We start from the raw sequence: 22462 nt of genomic DNA, 5'->3' as shown, positions 1-22462 counted from the left end.
AACAGGTCATGTGGGGTGGGGGGGAGAGAATGGCACTATATGTGAAAGAAAATGTAGAATCAAATGAAATAAAAATCTTAAATGAATCCACATCTTCCCTAGAATCTCTATGGATAGTAATTCCATGCTCTAATAAGAATATAACAGTAGGGATCTGTGATCGACCACCTGACCAGGCCAGTGATAGTGACGATGAAATGCTAAGGGAGATTAGAGAGGCTATCAAAATAAAAAAACTCAGTAATAGTGGGGGGTTTCAATTATCCCCATATTGACTGGGTACGTGTCACCTCAGGACAAAATGCAGAGACAAAATTTCTCAATACTTTAAATGACTGCTTCTTGGAGCAGCTGGTACAGGAACCCACAAGGGGAGAGGCAACTCTCGATCTAGTCCTGAGTGAAGCGCAGGATCTGGTCCAAGTGGTAACTATAACAAGACCACTTGGAAACCGTGACCATAATATAATAACATTTAACATTCCTGTGATGGGAAGAACACCTCAACAGCCCAACACTGTGGCATTTAATTTCAGAAAGGGGAACTATGCAAAACTGAGGAGGTTAGTTAAACAGAAATTAAAAGGGACAGTGACTAGAGTTTCAGAGTAGCCGCCGTGTTAGTCTGTATCTGCAAAAAGAACAGGAGGACTTGTGGCACCTTAGAGACTAAAATAAATGTGTTAGTCTCTAAGGTGCCACAAGTCCTCCTGTTCTTTTTGCAGTGACTAGAGTGAAATCCCTGCAAGCTGCATGGACACTTTTCAAAGACACCATAATAAAGGCTCAACTTAAATGTACACCCCAAATTAAAAAACACAGTAAAAGAAGTAAAAAAGAGCCACCATGGCTTAACAACCATGTAAAAGAAGCAGTGAGAGATAAAAAGGCATCTTTTAAAAAGTGGAAGTCAAATCCTAGTGAGGTAAATAGAAAGGAGCATAAACACTGCCAAATTAAATGTAAAAATGTAATAAGAAAAGCCAAAAAGGAGTTTGAAGAATAGCTAGCCAAAACCTCAAAAGGTAATAACAAAATGTTCTTTAAGTACATCAGAAGCAGGAAGCCTGCTAAACAACCAGTGAGGCCTCTGGATGATCGAGATAGGAGCACTTAAAGACGATAAAGTCATGGAGAAACTAAATTAATTCTTTGCTTCAGTCTTCACAGCTGAGGATGTTAGGGAGATTCCCAAACCTCAGCTGTCTTTTGTAGGTGACAAATCTGAGGAATTGTCACAGATTGAAATGACACTAGAGGAGGTTTTGGAATTAATTGAGAAACTTAACAGTAACAAGTCACCGGGACCAGATGGCATTTACCCAAGAGTCCTGAAAGAACTCAAATGTGAAATTGCAGAACTATTAACTATGGTTTGTAACCTGTCTTTTAAATCAGCTACTCTACCCAATGACTGGAAGATAGCTAATGTAACGCCAATATTTAAAAAGGACTCTAGAGGTGATCCTGGCAATTACACACCAGTAAGTCTAACGTCAGTACCGGGCAAATTAGTTGAAACAGTAGTAAAGAATAAAATTGTCAGACATATAGAAGGACATAAATTGTTGCACAAAGGTCAACATGGTTTCTGTAAAGAGAGATCATGTCTTACTAATTTATTAGAGTTCTCTGAGGGGTCAACAAACATGTGGACAAGGGGGATCCAGTGGAAATAGTGTACTTAGATTTCCAGAAAGCCTTTGACAAGGTCCCTCACCAAAGGCTCTTACGTAAATTAAGTTGTCATGGGATAAGAGGGAAGATCCTTTCATGGATGGAGAACTGGTTGAAAGACAGGGAACAAAGTGTAGGAATAAACGGTAAATTTTCAGAATGGAGAGGGGTAATTAGTGGTGTTCCCCAAGGGCCAGTCCTATGACCAATCCTATTCAACCTATTCATAAATGATCTGGAGAAAGGGGTAAACAGTGAGGTGGCAAAGTTTGCAGATGATTCTAAACTGCTCAAGATAGTTAAGGCCAAAGCAGACTGTGAAGCACTTCAAAAAGATCTCACAAAACTAAGTGAATGGGCAACAAAATGGCAAATGAAATTTAATGTGGATAAATGTAAAGTAATGCACATTGGAAAAAATAACCCCAACTATATATACAATATGATGGGGGCTAATTTAGCTACAACTAATCAGGAGAAAGATCTTGGAGTCATCGTGGATAGTTCTCTGAAGACATCCACGCAGTGTGCAGCGGCAGACAGTCAAAAAAGCAAATAGGATGTTAGGAATCATTAAAAAAGGGATAGAGAATAAGACGGAGAATATCTTATTGCCCTTATGTAAATCCATGGTACGCCCACATCTTGAATACTGAGTACAGATGTGGTCCCCTCATCTCAAAAAAGACATACTGGCATTAGAAAAGGTTCAGAAAAGAGCAACTAAAATGATTAGGGGTTTGGAACTGGTCCCATATGAGGAGAGATTAAAGAGGCTAGGACTTTTCAGCTTGGAAAAGAGGAGACTAAGGGGGGATATGATAGAGGAATATAAAATCATGAGTTTCAGAGTAGCAGCCGTGTTAGTCTGTATTCGCAAAAAGAAAAGGAGTACTTGTGGCATCTTAGAGACTAACCAATTTATTTGAGCATAAGCGTTCGTGAGCTGAGCTGTAGATAAATAAATTGGTTAGTCTCTAAGGTGCCACAAGTACTCCTTTTCTGTTTTTGAAAATCATGAGTGGTGTGGAGAAAGTGAATAAGGAAAAGTTATTTACTTGTTTCCATAATATAAGAACTAGGGGCCACCAAATGAAATTAATGGGTAGCAAGTTTAAAACAAATAAAAGGAAGTTCTTCTTCACTCAGCGCACAGTCAACCTGTGGAACTCCTTCCCTGAGGAGGTTGTGAAGGCTAGGACTATAACAGGGTTTAAAAGAGAACTGGATAAATTCATGGAGGTTAAATCCATGAACGGCTATTAGCCAGGATGGGTAAGGAACGGTGTCCCTAGCCTCTGTTTGTCAGAGGGTGGAGATGGATGGCAGGAGAGAGATCACTAGATCATTACCTGTTAGGTTCACTCCCTCTGGGGCACCTGGCATTAGCCACTGTCGGTAGACAGGATACCGGGCTGGATGGACCTTTGGTCTGACCCAGTATGGCCTTTCTTATGTTCTTATGAACTGTCACCAGCTGTCACTTGGCTAAGCCCTCAAATCCCTTTACCCTCACCTGGGCTCCAAGTCTGGCCCAGCCCTCTAGAATTGAGGGAGAAAGTGCGGGGAAGGGAAGGTGGCTGCCGACCAGTGATGCGTCAGCAAGGCCTGTCCCATCAGGGGTGAGGAAGATTAATCACCTTGGTCTGAGCTTCCACCACCAGTGCCACGTCTTCAATGCGGATTCCAAACTCACCCTCCTGGTAATAACCGGGCTCTGGGGAGCAGACACAGGGAGGTCAGTGAATCCAGAGCCCTGACAACCCTGTCACGCTGTAACTGGGGTCTCTCTCACACCCCTGGGATCACAGAGCTCCAGCTGCATGATTCCCACTTCCCCAAATACCTCCAGGCCACAAGCTAGACACCAGGGCCCTGTCCCACAGCACTACCCCCTACCCCCTAGCCCTGGCAAGTGCCTAGGACTGCCATGGGGTCCTGGATGCATGTCATGTCATGGAGGCATGGGGTCTGGGGGATTTCATGAAGGGCAATGCTGCCTGAGAGTAGAAGGCACAAGACCCCACGTCTCGGGGCACAGGGTACTGGAAGTGCCCGGTACAGGGGTTGTGAGGGACATGCGTACCTATGGACGTGAACATCCCTTTGACCAAGGGCACGTTGTTGGACTGGAATCCCACTGGCCCTGCCGGGAGAAGATGCCAAGTTTATTTCTCCTTCTGGATGCTGGAGCAGGATGAGCCCTGAGACTGGAGACATCCTCTCCCTCCTCCATAAGCAGGGTCTAGTGGAGAGCAGGCTGCACCTTCCACATGCGTAGGGCCTGGGGACCTGTGCTTATCGTGAATCTACCCAGAGCCCAGCCTGCTTAGCAACCCTTCACCCCCTGGCACCCCCAGACGATTCCCTCTGCTGGGCCTCTTGAGCCAGCCAGGCATCCAGCAGGCTGAGCTGCCACACTGCCCAGCCATTGGTATCCTTCAGGCCCTGTGATGAGAGGTGCTGTGCTCCCTGGGGTCATGACGAGGTCACTGGGAGGGTGTGGGGCATCCAGTTGCCAGCAGGGGATTGAGAATTCTTGGTGGGCAAAGGGCACCTGTATCACAGACACGGGCCTAGCAATGGGAGCAGGGACAAGGGGTGAGGCAGCGCTGTTGGCGCAGCTCCCCTGTGCCTGTCCAAACTCCCAGGGGTGGGGGTGAGAGCCAAGGGGGCACAGGCCCTTGTGGTGTTTCCCTTGGGGACAGGCAACCAGCAGAGCACCTACACTCATGGACAGACAGAAAATTGCCGATGCCATGGCCAGTCCCATGGCCGTAGTTGAGTCCAACCTCCCACAAGGCTCGGCGTGCGAAGGCCTCAACCACTCTCCCTGAAACACAAAAAGCCAAGAAGTCCTCAGAGGAGAAGCCATGCCCATCCCCAGTGCGCCTGCCTGCGTAGCAGAATGCTAAACTGTATTATACTGTTCACCCACTGGGTGTCGGGGTGTGTGTACTACCTTGTTTAAGCTAACCTTAGCCATACCTGGCAGAGCATTAAAGGATCTTACAGTGACCAGGTCTGCTGTGTCTCTCTCTGGGAAGGAATTTCTGTGGTCAGTCAATAACTGGTACAGAAGCCTGACCTGCTAGAAGCAGCCCTGCTGCTATGTACAGGAAGTACATGACATAGTGTCAGAAGTAAACTAATGCCAGAGGAGAACAAACAGAAGGAACAACGCAGCAAAGGTTGCAAACAGAAGGGGAAAAGGAAGAAAGGTTGCAGGATCTCATCAACATGCCACACTTCAATGCCCCCGGGAACTTCAGCTTTGACAAAGGGACAGACTGGAAGCAGTATTTTGGAAGATTTCCAATTGCTACACATTTATTTATTATTAAACTTTAATTTACGCTGTGGGGAAACAGGCAGAGCATATCTTTAAATCCTTTGACTTTACTGAAGCCAGTCACAAAGATGACAAGGAAAGGGCTCTGGCTATATTTGATGCATACTTTATGCCTCAGAGAAATGTGGCTCATGAAAAACCACACTTTCACCAGAGAATTCAAGGACCGGGGGAAATGGTGGATGTTTTATAAGAGCTTTGAATGCATAGGCTGAAAACTGTCATTTTGGAACTGCAAAACATGAAAATATCAGAGACAAGTTGATTACGGGGGTAACATATAAAAATCTTTCACAGCAGCTACAACTGAAGATGACTAGCTGTAGCTACGGATAACAAAGTATTCTGACAGGTTTCAGAGTAACAGCCGTGTTAGTCTGTATTCGCAAAAAGAAAAGGAGTACTTGTGGCACCTTAGAGACTAACCAATTTATTTGAGCATAAGCTTTCGTGAGCTACAGCTCACTTCATCGGATGCTCAAATAAACTGGTTAGTCTCTAAGGTGCCACAAGTACTCCTTTTCTTTTTGTAAAGTATTCTGAACTAGTCAAACAGCAGAACAAAAGGCTGGAGCATCTTCAGAAACCTGAAACTAGCTTAGACACTGTAAACAGACACCTGAGAGCACTAAAAGCCATTATCATAAAGCCCCTGAGGCAAGAAGAGAGAACTCCAGAGGGATAAATTCCAGCCTGCATGCATTAGGTGTGGAAAAAGTCCTATCCCAAGAGATGATGCATGTCCAGCCAGAGGCAAAAGATTCAATACAGGTACAAGATATGGACAGCACCAAAGCAGTGAAATTGAATATTCATAGCAAGACTATTGATTTTAAAACTGACTCAGGAACTGAAGTCAGTCATCTCAGAAGGGACTTACAAAAACCTGTCTAGCCCTAGAGGGATTCAGAACTGCATGGGCCAGTCCCCCACTGAAACAACTTACAAAGTCAAAAGCTTTGCATTCAGAGTGCACATGTGAAGAAAGGACCACAGACCAGCAGCCTTCTCAGCCGCAGCATGGCTGCCAGGATGGGCCTAGTGAGGAAGGTGAAAGAACTCGATGGACTATTTGGTGATATTGGACTTCTGAAAGGGGATCCAGTACAAATAACCTTAAGAGACTATACTGAACCATACAGTGTACGTACAGATCACAGGATTCCCATCCCGTTACTTCATAGAGTGGAAACTGAGTTAAAGAGAATAGTGTAGATTGGCATAAACCAGAAAATCTCTGAAACAACAGCATGGTGTGCTCCAGTGGTCCAAAGAAAAATTAAAAAAAAAAAAATCGTTGTGGATCTTAAGAGACTCAGTGAAGCAGTTGTAAGAGAAACATATATCCTCCCAACTAGGGTTGCCATATTTCAGGTTCCCAAAAAGAGGACACTGCCAGAGGGGAGGTGTTGGAGGGGAAGGGGGAGCTGGAGATGGGGTACAGTTGGGGGTGCTGAAGGGGGTACCTGCAGCGGGGGTACTCACTGGAAGTGAGGGGCAGTGTCACTCCCTGTCACGGTGGCAGGGCAGCTGGCACAAGCCCAGGATGCAGCAACAGACGTCAATCAGCGCCTCCCTGCAGGACCCCCTCCCCAGGGCTAGGACACCGCCTGCGTGGGCAGGATCCAGCAGCTGTGGCTTGCAGGGGAATGGACCAATCAGCTGCAGATGCAGAGGTGGGACCAATCGGAAAGCGGACCAATCGAGGCTCTTTCTGAGCTGCTGCTTGTCTGCTCTGCAAAACCCCCGGACATTGCCTGTTATTTTTAAACCCCTCCCCCCCCCCCCCGACAGAGAAAGGAGAATCAAAAAAGAGGCTGTGTCCAGGGAAACCCGGACGTCTGTAACCCAACTTCCAGCACTGGGTAACTTCCCCCTCAAAGTGAAAGGAGGTACAGTATTCTCCAAGCTGAATGCCTCGAGCAGATTCTGGCCAGTTCCTTTAGCCAAAGACAGTGCTAAATTGACTTCACTGATCACACCCTTTGGGGGACTTTGCTTTTGAATGTTACCTTGTGGGATTCCCAATGCACCTGAAAGTTTCCAAAGAAAGATGGCAGAACTGCTAACAAACACAAATGGAGCTGTAGGTTTCATGGATGTCATTATGGGTCTTCGATAGGAGAACACAACAAATCCCGCAACCAAGGTCTCAGCCTAATCAGTCACTCTGGACTGAAGCTAAACAAGGAAAAGTGCATTTTCACCTACCCTAAATCAAGATTTTGGGACAGACAATAAACAAAGATGGAATCAGTCCTAGCCCTGAGAAAGTAGAACCAACTGGAGAATAGAACGCACCAACAAACGTACCAGAACTGAGATGAGTACTGAGGATGGTACATTGCCCTGGTCAATACCTTCAAGACCCTTCTGCAGAGACAAAACCTCCAACCGAACTGTTAAAGTCCAACACATCTTGGCTGTGGGAGCCAAACCAAGAAATTGCCTTTAAAAAGGTAAAAGAAATGATCTCAACAGCTCCAGTTCTCACGTACTATGATGTGCTCACAATGCTCGGTGCGGAGGCAAACAAGCTACAGCCTAGGTGGGGTACTATTGCCACAACGTGGCTCTGAGTGGAAGCCAGTTGCATTTTGCTCTCTCACACTTACAGAAGCAGAAAAATGGCAGGCACAGATTGAAAAGGAGGGCCTGGCAAGAACATGGGCATGTGAGAACTTTCTCAGATCTCTGTGGACTGGATTAATTTACATGGGTAACAGACCAAAAACCCCAGGGAACCCTCATCAACAGAAAACACCTGGATCAAGCACCACTGAGATGCCAGGGCTCTTGGGTGGGTTGATCCATCTGAAAAGCCAACTATGCCCCAGAGCACTGACTCTCAGGTTCTCCCCGGCCTTGTTCTCAGCATGGGGCGCAGCCAGTGATCCCAGGGCAGGGCTGTCCCCAGCTTGGCACCTACCTGACGTTTCGGAGGGGAAGACGAGCCTGGCCAGGTCGATGTTTCCCATCAGCACTCGTGTGTATGCTTCCTGCATGGGACAGAACAAGTCAGGGGCCACCTGCAGCACTTGTCATGGCTGCAGTGATGGCAACGCAAGGGGGCAGGGTGTCCATGCAGACTCACAACCCCTCTTCTGCACGGCATCAGAATTGCTCCGCTGCGGGCCCTATGGCTGCTAGCAGCTAATGGAGACTCTCCTCTAACTAGGTGGTGGCGCCTGTGTTTCTGTAGCAGGGGAAGGTGGGCGTGTCCCAGCTGGCGCCATGAAGTCTCAAGTCTCAAGGTGTGGTGTTACCGCGGCTGTGAAACTCAAGCTGGCTGTGGATTTGAACAGGGTGCTGTCCTGTCCTGCTGCCTCTGGGCCCTCCAGGGGCTGGTGTCTGGGAGCCAAGGGATGGAAAGAGGAGAGGGCCCTTATTACTGACACAGGCAGGGAGTGGGGAGCCCTTGCCATCCCCCCCACGAGAGGTGCACATCAGTCCAGGACTGTGGCAGATGGTGCCTGGGACCCAGCCACAGGCCAAGGGCAAGGGGTCCACATAGGGGCATGCTCAGTACCTTCTGGAAAGGGGTGGGCTCTCCCCAGTGGACAGTCCGGGTTATATCCGTGGTTCCATCCCTGCAGCAGAAGGAAAAGTCAGCAGCATCCCCAGGAGCCGGGCCATGACTTTGTGAGCCTGGGACTCCCCGCCTGCAGAGCACGGAGCCGGACAGAGCAGCTCCTGTCTGTCCTCCTGCCCGCTGTGGGACTGGAGGGGCACTGGGCTGGGTACGCCCTGGGGGAAGGCGTCTCAGTGCAACCACCATGGTTTGCCTGTTTCTGGACATGGTTAGTGCTGTTCTTGTGGGGACAGAGCTGGGGCAGCACGAACATGAGGCCAGGCCATACGCACAGATATTGCCCTCCGGAGTCCGACAGGTACATTTCATCCACAGACAACTTTCGGCTGCTGATGTTGGATGGACTGAAAGGGAAAAACCCCACAGTAACCAAGAGATTCCGCTAACAACCCCAGCGGACACCCCGACAGCCCCCTCGTGTACATGCTTGTGTACACTCACATATGTGCTCACATGCTACGGCGGGCCAGTCCAAGGGCCTGGAGCAACAGATAGAAATGGGAAAGCTCTGCAGTTCCCCTCCCCCAAGAATGCCCCCCCTCCTCACCACAGCATTGGAGCACCCCACCGTGCAGCAGCAGGGCCCCCCACGTGCCATGTGTGCAGTGGGGAGCTGAGAGGAGCATGGCATTCAGCTCTGAGAGGGCTGCAGCTGGCTCCCCTCTCTAGGGCAGGAAGCCCCACTACCTGGGCCCAGCTCCTGGGGCAGTTCTGTCTCCTGCCCTGCTGGCTGAAAGATTCCTGGTCCCGTGGGCATTGAGTGTGGGGGAGGTCCCGGTTGTGGAGGGCGCCAGGGCCTGTCCCAGCGGCACTGATCCCGTCCCTGGAGAGGCTGCTCCGCTGGTACCTGTAGTGGGCGAGTGCTGCGTTGAGCCCGCTGGCAGAGATGGTCTCAAAGCTGGTGCCCCTGCAGTGCTCCTTCTCTCTGGAAAGGAGAAAGGAGCCCGGGAATGGGGGAGGGATGAGACTGTGCAGCCAGGCCCCTGCGGGTGAGGAGGGGGCAGTGTGGCTGCCTCCAGGGACTGGGAGGGCAGGGGACATGGTTGCGCCCTACAGACTCAGGAGAGGTCAGAGCAAGCCCTGGAGAGGGTGCAGATGGAGTGTGAGGAAGGGTAATCTAGCTGGACCCTGGCAATTGGTTCTCTGGTCTCCCCCCTCCCCTCCATCCCCCTCCCCGCCGAGCCATGCATTGCTTCTTCCTCTTCGTTCCCAGTCTGGGGGGTGGTCTGGGGAAGGGAGGACACAGCAGGCTGGGGCTCACCCTGACCATCTCCCCCCCACACATCTCCCTGGAGCCTGCTCTCCCCTCAGGCGGTGTGTAGCTGCCAGGGAATGGAAGGGTGATCAGCCTCTTTCTTCCAGTGCTCGGCTCTAGGACACCATCAGACTTCAACATCGCCTCACCACTAGGGGGTGCTGCTGATCTATATAAACCCGGCCAGTGGAATGCTGGCCATGGGCACCCTAATGCTTGCCCTGCCCGCTCTCCATGCGGCGCTGCCTAGCAGGGCACAGGGGTCTGCAGGCATCCCTGTGTGGCCGTGGCCATGCCCTGCTCACCGTCGGGGTCAACAACACAGAGCGACTCCCTCTCTGGTCACTAAGGGCTCGTGGGGAGCATGGGCCCCAGAGCCAGATCCTGCCCCATGGGCCCATCTCCCACAAGGCCTGTGGCCCAGTCAATGTCCCATAGGGGCGGGAGTGGGAATTGCCAGGCTGGAGCCCAGGCAAGGGTCACGCTCATACTGACCTTCGTAGCTTGTCCACATAGCGAGCGCCGGAGAATTCATCCACCGACCCCTTGGGAACGTTCTTCTCCAGCCAGAGCAGGTATTGGATCACGGCCACGGCATCCCGCACCTGGGGGCAACCCACCAGGAGCCTGACTCTCCCAGGTGAGAGAAGCACCAGGCCCTTCCCCATGTTAGCCAGTCCCCACTTCCGGGCCAGCCCCTCTGCAGAGGGAGAGCCAGCTCCTGCCAGCACTTACGTGGGCCACTCTCAGCAGCGCCTGCTCCTTGGCGTTCTTCACTGCCTTGGTCATCATTACGGGGGAGTAGCTGCTTTCCACAAGCTTGTCCTGCAATGGGCAGGATGGGCCGGGTGTCAGCCGGCCAGAGGAGCGGGGCTTGCCAGCCACGCTGCCCCTGAGTGCCCTGTGCATGCTGGGAGCAGGGGGACGGCTATTCCCCTGAGCTGCTGGCACACAGCAGCCCAGCTGGGGGCCAGTGGCGGCTCCAGGCCCTGCACTTACCACCTGGCAGAAGAACTGGCTGGTTTCTGGGGGAGGAGGTGGGGGGGGCGTGGGTGGTGAGTCACACACGCAGGGCCTCTCAACCCCTCCTCTTGCACACCTGGGGCCTCTCAACCCCCCTTCCCTTGCACACATGGGGCCTCTCACCCCCTTCCCTTGCACACCCAGGGTCTCTCAACCCCCTCCCCTCACACCCAGAGCCTCTCACCCCCCCTCCCCTTACATACCCAGGGCCTCTCAGTCCCCTCCCCTCATGCACCCAGGGCCTCTCAGCCCCCTTCCTCTTGCACAGACAGGACCACTCAGCCCCCTCCCGTCACATGTCCGGGGCCTCTCAACCACCTCCCCTCACACATCCAGGGCCTCTCAACCCCCTTCCCTTCACACACACTGGGCCTCTCACTCCCTCCCCTCACACTCATGGGGCCTCTCACCCCCCCTTCCCTCACATACCCGGGGCCTAACCCCCCTTCTCTTGCACATGCTGGGCCTCTTCCACCCCATCCCCCCAGCTTTGCACATGCAGGCACATCACTGCTGTCCCCTCCTTGCATGCCAGCTCCTTACATGGGTAATGATACCCCTGATGCCCCTCACACAGGCAGATTAGCCAAAGCCACTCCCAGCCCAGGGCTGGCTCAGCCTGTCCTGCAGACGCAGAAGAGAGGAGGTGGCAAAGGCATATCCCCTTGGCACTGGGAGGGCTGGGGCCGGCGCTCACCTGGGGGATCACTCCGTAGAGCCCATAGGTAGTGTATTCCGTCCCAATCCAGACCCGGACGTCTCCCTGGGCATAGGCCTGCACCCTGGCTCGCACCTGGTCATACTCCTCCACCTGCACACACAGGGGCCCCGGGCACTGTGCTCTCAGGGACTGCAGCGCCTCCGTGCTCAGGCGGCTGCTGTCCACAAACAGACTGGGGGGAAGGAGCACCGGGCTGGGCTCAGCTGTGGCCTCCACCACTGTCCAGCAGCAGCAGGGCCAGCACCCTAGATCAGGGCTGGGGAGGGAGTGGGGCTGGAGCCTGAACGCTGGGAAGAGAGCCCAAAGGGGATTGGGGAGCCGGCCCAGTCCCCAGAAGATGCACTGGGGCTCAGAGGAAGTGGGGAGCCAGTTCTTGGGGGACATGAGGGGGCTCAGAGGATGTGGGGGAGCTGGTGCCCAGGAGATATGCTTGGGCTCAAAGGGGGTGGGGAGCCGATCTGGTACCCAGAGGAATTGGGGATGTGGGGCCAGTCCTTGGAGGATTCATGGGCTCAGAGGGGATGGGGCAGCTGGTACAGTCCCTGGGGGAAGTGCTGGGGCTCAGAGGAGCTGGGGGAGCCAGTCTGATCCCTGGGGGACACTCTTGGTCTCAGAGGGGCTGGGGGAGCTAGACAGGTACCTAGAGGACATGTTGGGGCTCAGAAGGGATGGGGAAGCCGAGGGCCAGTCCGCAGGGAATGTGCTGAGGCTCAGAGGGGCTCAGGGAGCAAGCCCGGGCCCCAGGGGATGTGCTGGGGATGGGGAGCTGCTCTGTACCTGATGTCTGATGTGGTCAGCAGTGCGTAGGAGTAGAAGACAGGGTTGTACGAGATGTCATCTCCTCGGAGGTTGAAGAGCCCTGTAGGAACAAAGGTGTTATAGACCCTCCCTTGCGCACCAGGTTGCCTGCCCTGCCCTAGTGTTGCTCCCCGCTGGGTTCCTGGGGCAGTGCTGGCAGAGGGTATGGGCACGAAGTGACACTAGAGTGGTGCCATCTGTTGGGATGGGTGAACAGTGCCCAGCACAAGGGGCCCTGATCTCACCCCGTAACAGTGAACAGCCAGGCCGGGCAGGCAGTCTCAGCTTGGTGTGGGATGCCCAGCAGGGAAGCTGCTCTGAGTGGTGCTAAGGGCACTGAGGGCAGCTGTTGGTATGCTGGGAGGGTCTGAGTGGTGCTGAGGACACTGGGGGGTTTGTTGGGGGGCTGGGAGGGTCTGAGTGGTGCTAAGGGCACTGGGGGCGTCCGTTCAGGTGCTGGGAGGGTCTGAGGGGTGCTGAGGACACTGGGGGGGTTGTCGGGGGGCTGGGAGGGTCTGAGAGGTGTTGAGGGCACTGGGGGCTGTTCAGGTGCTGGGAGAGTCTGAGGGGTGCTGAGGGCACTGGGGAGCTGTTGGGGGGCTGGGAGGGTCTGAGGGGCACTGAGGGCACAGGATTGGCCGTTGGGGGGCTGGGAGGGTCTGAGGGCACTGGGGGGGGGCGGTGCTGGGGGCCTTGGACACCAGGGCTGCCGGCGAGAAGCCAGGGGTGTGGGCTGAGGCCATGGTAGGGAGGGTGCAGTGGCAGGATGGTCCTGGGCCACAGCGCTCACAGGCTGTCTCCTCCAGAGCCGACAGCAGCACTGCCGTGGGGCTCCTGTAATGCTGCTCCATTTGCCTCCGGATCCCGGACACTTTCTCCTGCCAGGTGCTGCCTGAAAGGACAGGGGGGTTGGGCATGAGAGTCAGGTACACGCAGGGCCCCATGCGAGCCCCTGGCTCATCCCTGCCCAGCTGGAGACCATTCGTTCCTCCAAAGCCTGCCCTGGCAGAGGGCTCAGGGCTGGCCAGGACTCTCTCTGTAGCCTCCCAGAAATGCTGTGCCCTCGGCGAGCAATCCAAGGACCTCCCAGCCTGACCCAGCCCAGCCAGACTCCACCAGGGGAGCCCAAAACATCTGGAGAGCTCCGGGGAGCACAGGCACCTCCCTGAGGCCAGCTGTGTGCGTGGCACTTAGACATTTGCCTTCCATCAGCACGAACAGGTACACGCCGCCGACATCCCAGCATGCCCAGTGGCATGCAGGTGGTTGCTCTCCAGTGTCACCAGTAGGGGGCGCCAGGGAATGGGCTCACACGCCACACCTACCCGCAGGGAGCAAGTACCTACCCGTAAAGGTCTCTGGCAGGAGGTAGATCTTGCTGGTGGGCAAAGGAGGCCGCTGCGTGCCCCAAACCAGGTCCACAAGGTTGTCCTCGATGGGAACCAGGGTCCTGCTGGAACCCTGCAGAACGCGGGCATAACTGTTCCAGAGATCTGAGAAGGGATGCAGCTGTCAGTTAGGCTCAAAGGTATGGTCAGTCTTCTGCGCCCTCCACAGGCACTGCTCCGGCCAAGGTTTCAGGGGGGAGAGCCAGGGCTATAGGAGCTGGGCTGCAGTGTTAAGCCCCCCACCCCATGTCCTAGGCCTTAGAGGGCAGGTACTGTGGAGTGGAATGGGGGGATGGAGGCTTGGCTCCTCGGGGCAGGTAGGAGACACAGGGAGCAGGGGTGATACCGATGGAGAAGAGGAAGGGATCCAGTCCAATGTTCTCGCCAGCGGGAATCTCTTGGAGCAGCCACTCGCCGATGATATCAGTCCAGACTGCAAGACAGGGCATAGCACAGTGGCACGCGGGTTCTGGCGGGGGACAGGCAGGCTGGGAAGGGGGAGCAGGGCCCGGCACGGAGAGCTCAGGTGACTTGTGTGTGCCATGCCTGGAGAAAGGCTCACAGCTCTGAGTGTCCATAGCTGATGGGCTGCCAAGCTGGTTCTGCCAGGAGCCCAGGGCTCTGAGTCACTGCTAGACTGGCAGCCTCACGGTACCAGGGGCTGTTGTGTGCCAGGCCGGGTTTGCCCGCAGCTCTGGAGACCAGGGCTCCACAGTGAGAGGCTGGGCTCATGGTCCTGGGACTCCCCAGCGCTGGCTTCATGGCAGCTTCTGGGCACAGAAAGGCCACTGAGGCCCTGAGACTGAGGGTGGCTCTGGGACTGGAGTGAGCAGCAGAGGTCGGGCTTGGCACAATCTCCCTGCCCATTGTGGCTACTGACTTGTCTTCTGCAGCTCCCAGTTGCAGTCCATCTGGCGCTCAGCCTGGGTCCAGTACCGACTGTCTGTCCACAGAACCGCCTTCTTCGTTGTCACCACCCCAGTCCCTGAGACAGGGGAGGAGAAGGCTCATTAACCCGGTTCCAGACACTAGTGGTGCCAGTTGGGGGTGCTGTGGGGACGGAATGCCCCTTCCAAGGGGGTTGAGGGAGGACCCAGAGGGGGCCCTGTTGTGGGGGTGGGGAACGGAATTTGCTCCCAAGGAGTCTGTGAATTGGTGCCGCTGGCAGGCACATCTCACTGCCCCTCCCCTCCCAGAGGGGCTCTTGTCAGGACAGTTGCTGGGGTGGGCGACTCAGGCAGGGACCCGTTAGCCCCGGAGGCTAGTGCATCACTTGCTCTTTTGCTAATGCAGGGAGGGGCTTGCGTGGCATTGCATGCTGGCCTGTTCTGCGGCTTCGCACAGAACAAATGACCCACCTTCCCAGCCTGCCTCTGCGGTGATGGCAGTGGGCAGCAGGATGGTGCCATATGCCAACAGCCAGCAGGCACAGATTGCAGACCCATAGCCCCTAAGGGATGGCAGGGACCTCAAAGGGTCACCTACCCCCTCCCCCTGCGTGGGCTTCTCCTTGTTGGGACTCCCACCTGCCTCCAGGGCAACAGGGACATGGGAAGTACTTGGTGTCCATGATGTGCTCACCGGTCCCCAGGGCTCCTTGCCCTGCACCAGCACATGCCCACCTTTGCAGTGAGGGATGCTATAACCTCAATGCAGTGAGTCTGGCAGGGGAGCCTGTTCCCATGGCTCTGCCTGCTGCCCATCAGTGCCCATCCTTAGCCCCCTTCCTCCTCCAGACATGGCCCAGCCAGACCCAGCCAGCTGGTTCCAGGAGGCCCCCATAGCCTCAGCAGTGCATGGGCTGGCTTCCCCTCGGCAGCTCGGAGCCCCTCTCTGGCTAACAAGGAGCGCAAGGGCTGGCTGATCCAGGGTTTGTGTGCTACGGAGGGGGAAGGTCTGTCCAGAGCTAAGTCTCACTCACCCCCACCTACCCTGGCTGGGACGCAGTCAGCTGGAGAGCTTGGGGCCTGGTTACTTTGTGTCCGGGGCGTGGGAATGACCCCCCTGCGGATCAGGGAGAGAGCACACAGGGAAAGGCACCTTGTTCGGAGGGGGTGCTAGGAGGGGATGGGCCCACCGGGGGCATAATGAGGGTGCAGCCTGGCTAGAGAGGCCTGTGGGGTGGGGGATCCACGAGTGGGGGAAGGGAAGGTGAACGGGAATGCAGACAGGCCGTGGGGATGCACTCACCTGCAGATCCCGTGAAGCCACTAATCCACGCCAGCCGTGCATCCCGCTCAGCAATGTACTCGCTCTGGGACACAGAGAGACACGGCATGACAGTGCATGCCTGCCCCCTGCCACACGCAGAGAGACGCCATCACAGCGCACACCTACTTCCCTCATGCAGAGACACACCATCACAGTGCATGCCTACCCCCCCACGCAGAGACACACCATCATAGCGCACGCCTACCCCCCCACAGACACGCCATCACCACGCATGCCTACCCCCCCACACAAAGACACGCCACCACAGTGCACGCCTGCCACACCACTCAGAGACATGCATCACAATGCACGCCTTTCCCCCCATGCACAGACACGCCATCAAAGCTCATGCCTGACCCCACCTCTACGCAGAGACACGCCATCATAGCATACACCTACACCCCTCATGCAGAGACACACCATGCCAGTGCACGCCTGCCCCCCTGTGATGCAGTGGGGATTTTCCCTTGTTAATGTTGTATGTGAGCCTATGTGAGTCTTACTGTTTTGCATGAATGCTGTGTGTGCCTCAGTTTCCCTGTGTATTGCACCAATGTCTAGGTGGTGGGAATAAGGGTGTGTGACTTTTGCGGGGGCTGCTCAGCTGCCTACATGGATGCTATGGCCTCCCCTTCATAACCTGAGACCCCGGGGGCGGGGATGCAACCAGGTGACTCTTGGCCCGGGAAACGAGACAAAGGCCAGAGGAGGAGCAACGGGCAGGGCAGGGGCCAGGCAAGTTGGAAGCGAGTTGGCTGTCTTGGGGTACAAGCGGAGGGCCAGAGCCCTGACTCTAGGCTCCCCTCCCCCCAAGATGGACTTGGCTGAAAGTCACTGATTTCTGTGCTAACAAATTCTGTTCTATGCCAGGGATTTCCCTACACCCCCCCAGAATTCCCCAACACCCCCCCTCCCCAGTTTTGTGAACTAGTTACATGCAGTGTTGCCAATGTAGTGATTGTTTGGAAATTTGAATTGAAATTGAAACATTAATATTGTACATACTTTAAAAGCATATAAAAAGCAGGGGTTCTCAAACTGGGGGTCGGGACCCCTCAGGGGGTCGTGAGGTTATTACATGGGGGTCGTGAGCTGTCAGCCTCCACCCCAAACCCCGCTTTGCCTCCAGCATTTATAATGGTGTTAAATATATAAAAATGTGTTTTTAATTTATAAGGGGGGGTCGCACTCAGAGGTTTGCTATGCGAAAGGGGTCACCAGTACACAAGTTTGAGAACCGCTGATATAAAATGTATGATAACATACGTGTGTCTGCAAAAGTATAATACATTTGAAAAGTATGAACATAGACTAGCTTCCTTGTACAGCTGTTGTTTTTTATGACAATGCCAGTGCATTCAACAGTGATGTTGGCCAACCTAATAATTTCAAATTATGATTTGTAAGCAAAGTCTAAATGAGTTCTCCCTGACAGGTAGTGATGAGCTGGGGGCTGGGGGGAAAGGCTTCAGGACCAGATTGTATTTGCATTCACACCTAATCTACCTAGGTATCCAGCAAACAGAGCTGTGTTGCCCAAGCGATAGATTTTGGCTGGGGTTGGGTTACAAATCACTTGAATGCAGGGGGTAATGAAATGTTGTTGTTCTTATTGTCTGAGCAAAGGGCATAGAACTGTACTTAGCCTGTGCTGATTGAGGGCATCAAGAGAGAGGGTGGGGACAGGTGTTTGGCTTGATGGTCTGCCTGAGTCACAAGTACTATTTGACCTGCCCCTCTCCACTGTTTAAAGACAGAGCTGATTAGGCTCCATAGAGAGTCTTGTTTTAAGTGACCACTACAGCTGAAATCACTGATAATCAGGTCTAAGTGCTTAGACCTGCTGTGGGACAGGGTTTCTGTGGAAGAGACGGCCCAGTCTGCACTAGCAGCGAGGTTCCCCACTGAGAGCTCAGATGAAATCACTGAGAGCTGGGTGGAACTCAAGAGACCAACTCTCAGAGGTCACAGTGGCAGGTAGCAGCAGAAGGTGACAGCTCAGGGCCATTGGTAACAGATCGATGGAGTGCACAGTGGCACAACAAACAACAGTGGCCAGAGCGAACAGTGAGCAGCTGGAGGAATGAGCAAGGTGCCTTCTTGCCCCCAACCTCGGAGGTGAACTCATGTGAAAGCTCCTCTGAACTCTGAGTCTCCACTGACCAAGGACAACACCGGTGAGTGTTAATGAGGCTGTTAAGAATGCTGGAGACACAACACAGTTCAGGAGAACAAACATGGCTGTGGCATCATACTTTCTATTTAAGCAAGAGATACCACACACTACAAACTGGAGGGCAATGTTAAGTGCATTGTCACTTGTTCATCCTGAAGTTGAACACTGGTTCCGAACAAGACCAGCAAATGCTCACTATCTTTCTGCAAGAAACTCAACTGACTGGCTAGAAGCACGTGGTGCAACAGTGAAAGACTCAACAGTTGAAAAAGTGTAGAACTCTCTCACCACATTCAAAAAATTCACATACATGGCTGATGAATGCACAAATGCAAATGGGCATCAAGTATTAAGTCATTGTGTATGTTATCTTGATGTCCGTGGTAGGCCAGTAGATGTATTTCTAGATGTTCATGTTATAGAAGACACATTGGCTGCATCTGTGACAACCTACATCTTAGAGTTAAATGCTTGTCACTTGGACCCCAAACAGATGGCCGCTTGTGCATTTGATGGACCTGCAAACTTCTCTGGAAGACATGGTGAAGTACAAGCTTTGCTCAGAGAAAAGTGTAACCCTAATCTCTCCTATGCAAACTACAGAGGCCATCTACTCCAACTAGCACTAGTACGAGCTGCAGACTCTTCAAAAGACATTAAAAAAGCTACAGATTTAATGTCTTCATTAGATTCTTTTTTCAGCAAGAGTCCAAAAAGACTGAATATCTTGGAAAATACAGAAGATATAGAAGATACACTGGGACTGAAGTTCAGATTAGTCCAACCTGGGAAAATCCTTTCCCTGTCTCTTGGCTGTTGTCTTAAAATTACTCCAGCCATTATTACTGGCCTTGGAAAGTATCTACCAAGATGGGATGGATCTAAGTAGTGAGGCTGGTGGATTACTTTTGCTACTATGTTCAGAGAAGACTATTGCTGTTCTCTCTCTTGTAAGTCTACTGTTCAAACTACTTGGGTCATTAAACAATGCCATCCAGGCATCTGCTACAACAGTAGTAGATCTTTGTCCAGCAATAGAAGCTACATTTGGATCAATCAGAGCTATCCATTGAAAAAGTACTGGAAGAAGCAAAGACTTCAGTCCAGAAGTTGAGTAATGAAGGTATGATGAAACATGATGAAATGATGAAAAAGAACGCTCAACTGTAGCTGTTGTGACTGGGAGTAACAAGAGATGAATTCCTTCTTCCTTCATCCCAGGAAACATAGCACAAAGATTGGGTCAAGCCACTAGTGATGATAAAAAAAGAAGTTGAAGTCAAATCTTCATTCGTCATATGGTATTCCACTCTGTGTTCAAATTCTCTATTCTGTCCTGAGCACATGGCAGCCCCATTGCTGGTAGTGCCTCACTCCACTTAACTGTCGGTGTTTTATAGGACCGAGATCTGTAAAAGCTACATAGAGGTTGAGTAGAATCTAGAAGTCGCTGTTGTAGATTTTTAAGAATCTAGTCTGTGTACTTTTTCAGTTGTCTTAACAAACACTTCTTGTCCTCTTCACTTAAGGATTCAATATATATTCAATATTGAATTTTCATCATTGAATAGAATTTTGTGTTTTGAAAGAAGTTGCCTTCTGCCTGATCATGTGAATGAACTAATGAGCATATCAATTGAATGAATGGAAGTACCAGACAAACAAGAAGACACCAAAGATGAACGCATTGCATTCAAGAAGTCCATTAACAGAGTTGTGCGAAATTATAACAAGAAACCAAGAAGGATGTAGACGTAGTGCTTCATAGAAGGCTTGAGTAGCCAACTTTAAATTGTGTGATGATTTTAAAACATAAGTTAAATTTAATAAAATGGTCATGAAACATTTTTCAGTTTTTACTATGGTGCCATACAGCCCACCTTCACCCTCAGGGTCTCACCCCTCATCGGCCCTGACCCACCACCCCCATAAATTCGAACAACCTCCCCTAATTTAAATTCCTGGGGAAAACACTGTTCCACGCTGTGTTCCTATCAACTAATAAATCTTCTGTTTTACTGGCTGGCTGAGAGTCACGTCTGACTGTGGAGTTGCGGGGCAGGGCCCTCTGGCTTCCCCAGGAGCCTCGCCCAGGCAAACTCGCTGCGGGAAGCGCACAGTTGGAAGGGGATGCTAAACGCTCCAAGGTCAGACCCAGGAAGGTCGAAGCTGTGTAAGCTTCTTGCCCTGGAGACAAGAAGGCTCCCCCAGAGTATTGGCTTGCTTCGTATGGAGTAGTTTCAGAGCATCTCCCTGGTGACTCCATGACACCCCCATGCAGAGACACCCCAGCAAAGCACTTGCCTGCTCCCGCAGAGATACGCCATGACAGCGCTTGCATGCCCCCACAGACACCCCAGAACAGCGCATGCCAGCCACGCCACGCAGAGACATGCCATCCAGTGCACACCTGTCCCCACCCCCCACGCAGAGACATGCCATCCAGTGCACACCTGTCCCCACCCCCCACGCAGAGACATGCCATCCCAGCGCACTCCTGCCCCCCCACGCAGAGACATGCCATTCCAGCGCATGCCTGCACCCTCCACGCAGAGACGTGCCATTCCAGCACACGCCTGCCTCCCCCACGCAGAGACACGCCATCCCAGCGTATGCCTGCCCCCCACACAGAGACACGCCATCCCAGCGCACTCCTGCCCCCCACGCAGAGACACGCCATCCCAGCACATGCCGGCCCCCTCCCACAGAGACACGCCATCACAGCGTATGTCTGCCTCCCCCCAAGCAGAGACACGCCATCACAGCGTACACTTGCCCCCCAAGACACCCCAGCACAGCACATGCCTCGCCCCCACAGAGACACACTATCACAGCACCCCCCCACACACACACCGACACCCCAGCCCAGCGCTGCTGCCCAGGGATGAGTGCGCTGAACAGTCTGGACACTGGCAGACAGCAGCTGCCCAGTGGGACTCTGCCCTACTGCCCCTCCCACTAGCAAGGCTCATGGTGCCTGGGGGGCAGGGGCTGTGCACCAAGGGGAACATGATCCAGGCAGGGGAAAGGGGCAGGTGTTTGGGCCAGAAGCACTGGGCCAAACAGCTGTGCTCCCAGGGACAGGCAGCCAGGGCCTGAACCACAGGCAGGCACTGTGCAAAGGGTGCCTATTCCTGATCAGGGTGCAGCAAATGCTGGGGCCCCTGCCCCGGGGAATGGAGGGTGGGGGAGACCCTAGGGCAGGACAGAGACCTGGAGGCTGGCAGCCTGAGCCTTACCATGTGTGCATCGGTGGCTGGGATGATGTAGGCACTGATGTTGTAGAACTGCATGCGTTGGCGCAGGGCATTTAGCTGTGCGCTCGTGTCCGTCACCATGGGGGGCAGGAACTGAGGTCACAGAGAAACACACTAATGAGGGGCCGATCCCCGGAGCAGCCCTCCGCCCTCCTGGCCTTCCGTGGGGGCCCTGCACTGCTGGCATGGAGAGCAGGAGTAGTGAGGACGTGCAGTAGTTATGCCAGGCAGGGCAGCATGTCATTGAAACCACCCAAGGGCTGGCTGGCTGCTCCCTGGGGCCCATAACAGACGGCCCTGGCAGCACGTGGACCCTCTGACGTGTATTGCCTGCACTCAGGGCAACGGGGCTCAGAGCTGAGCACAGACAGGACAGAGACAGTCTTCAGAAAGGCAGGGAGGTGCCCCTGTGTTGTAGGGGGCTCGGCTTTCTGTTTAGGCGCTGGCTGGCTGCCCTTTGGCTACCCTGCCAGGGCATGTGGATCCCTTGCTTTGCACTGAGAAGCCGGGAGAAGGCTGGAGGCAGAGAAGGGCAGAGAGGAGGGAGAAGGCCTGGGCCCGAGAGAATCTGGCTAGTGGGGGGTACAGTCAGGCCGGGGAGGATCTCACCGGAGGGGATGTAGTGCAGTCTCTGATGTCACTCCGAGCAGAGCTGCTTTGCTTCGGCCATCCCATGGCACAGCCTAGGAGCAAGGGAGAGAACCACGTCAGCAGCTGCTAGGATGTGCCCCTCTCCCTGAACCACTGAAATCCCTCCTCCTCGTTCCCTGCCATGTGTTCCTGGTGCCCCGTAAGCCCCAGCGCTGTGAGGCCAGACCTCTCTTCCTCTGCAAAGCACGGCTGCTCAGAAGGCCATGCAGAGACAAGGAAGATGCCAGTGCTCTAGCAGTGGGCTTATGGGGCCCAGAGCCAAGAAGCAGGGCCTATCTCCATGTCACACTAGTACGCGACAAAGAGCCTGGTTGTGAGGAAGACTTCCCCCAGCCTAGAGACAGTACAAAGCCTGTGCTGC

General features: G+C 53.6%; 1 protein-coding gene across 1 annotated transcript in view; it reads right to left on the bottom strand.

The window, feature by feature from the left end:
• Window positions 1–22462, bottom strand: part of XPNPEP2 (X-prolyl aminopeptidase 2) — a 38668-nt gene that overhangs the window by 4890 nt on the left and 11316 nt on the right. The window contains exons 2-19 of the mRNA XM_048865291.2: window positions 22060–22133; window positions 21433–21543; window positions 15997–16060; window positions 14687–14791; window positions 14153–14239; window positions 13765–13911; window positions 13209–13310; window positions 12398–12479; window positions 11597–11792; window positions 10612–10701; window positions 10372–10481; window positions 9469–9546; window positions 8894–8965; window positions 8559–8619; window positions 7959–8028; window positions 4406–4510; window positions 3764–3823; window positions 3318–3394 (exon numbers count right to left, since the gene is read on the bottom strand). Coding sequence (XP_048721248.1) covers window positions 3318–3394; window positions 3764–3823; window positions 4406–4510; window positions 7959–8028; window positions 8559–8619; window positions 8894–8965; window positions 9469–9546; window positions 10372–10481; window positions 10612–10701; window positions 11597–11792; window positions 12398–12479; window positions 13209–13310; window positions 13765–13911; window positions 14153–14239; window positions 14687–14791; window positions 15997–16060; window positions 21433–21543; window positions 22060–22133 — 1691 coding nt within the window. The remainder of the gene's footprint in view (window positions 1–3317; window positions 3395–3763; window positions 3824–4405; window positions 4511–7958; window positions 8029–8558; window positions 8620–8893; window positions 8966–9468; window positions 9547–10371; window positions 10482–10611; window positions 10702–11596; window positions 11793–12397; window positions 12480–13208; window positions 13311–13764; window positions 13912–14152; window positions 14240–14686; window positions 14792–15996; window positions 16061–21432; window positions 21544–22059; window positions 22134–22462) is intronic.

This window comes from Caretta caretta, chromosome 9, assembly GCF_965140235.1.
Source record: "Caretta caretta isolate rCarCar2 chromosome 9, rCarCar1.hap1, whole genome shotgun sequence".
In the NCBI taxonomy this organism is placed as follows: domain Eukaryota; kingdom Metazoa; phylum Chordata; order Testudines; family Cheloniidae; genus Caretta; species Caretta caretta.
Note: the sequence above shows the minus strand (reverse complement) of the source record. Positions and strands in the feature narration are given on the sequence as shown.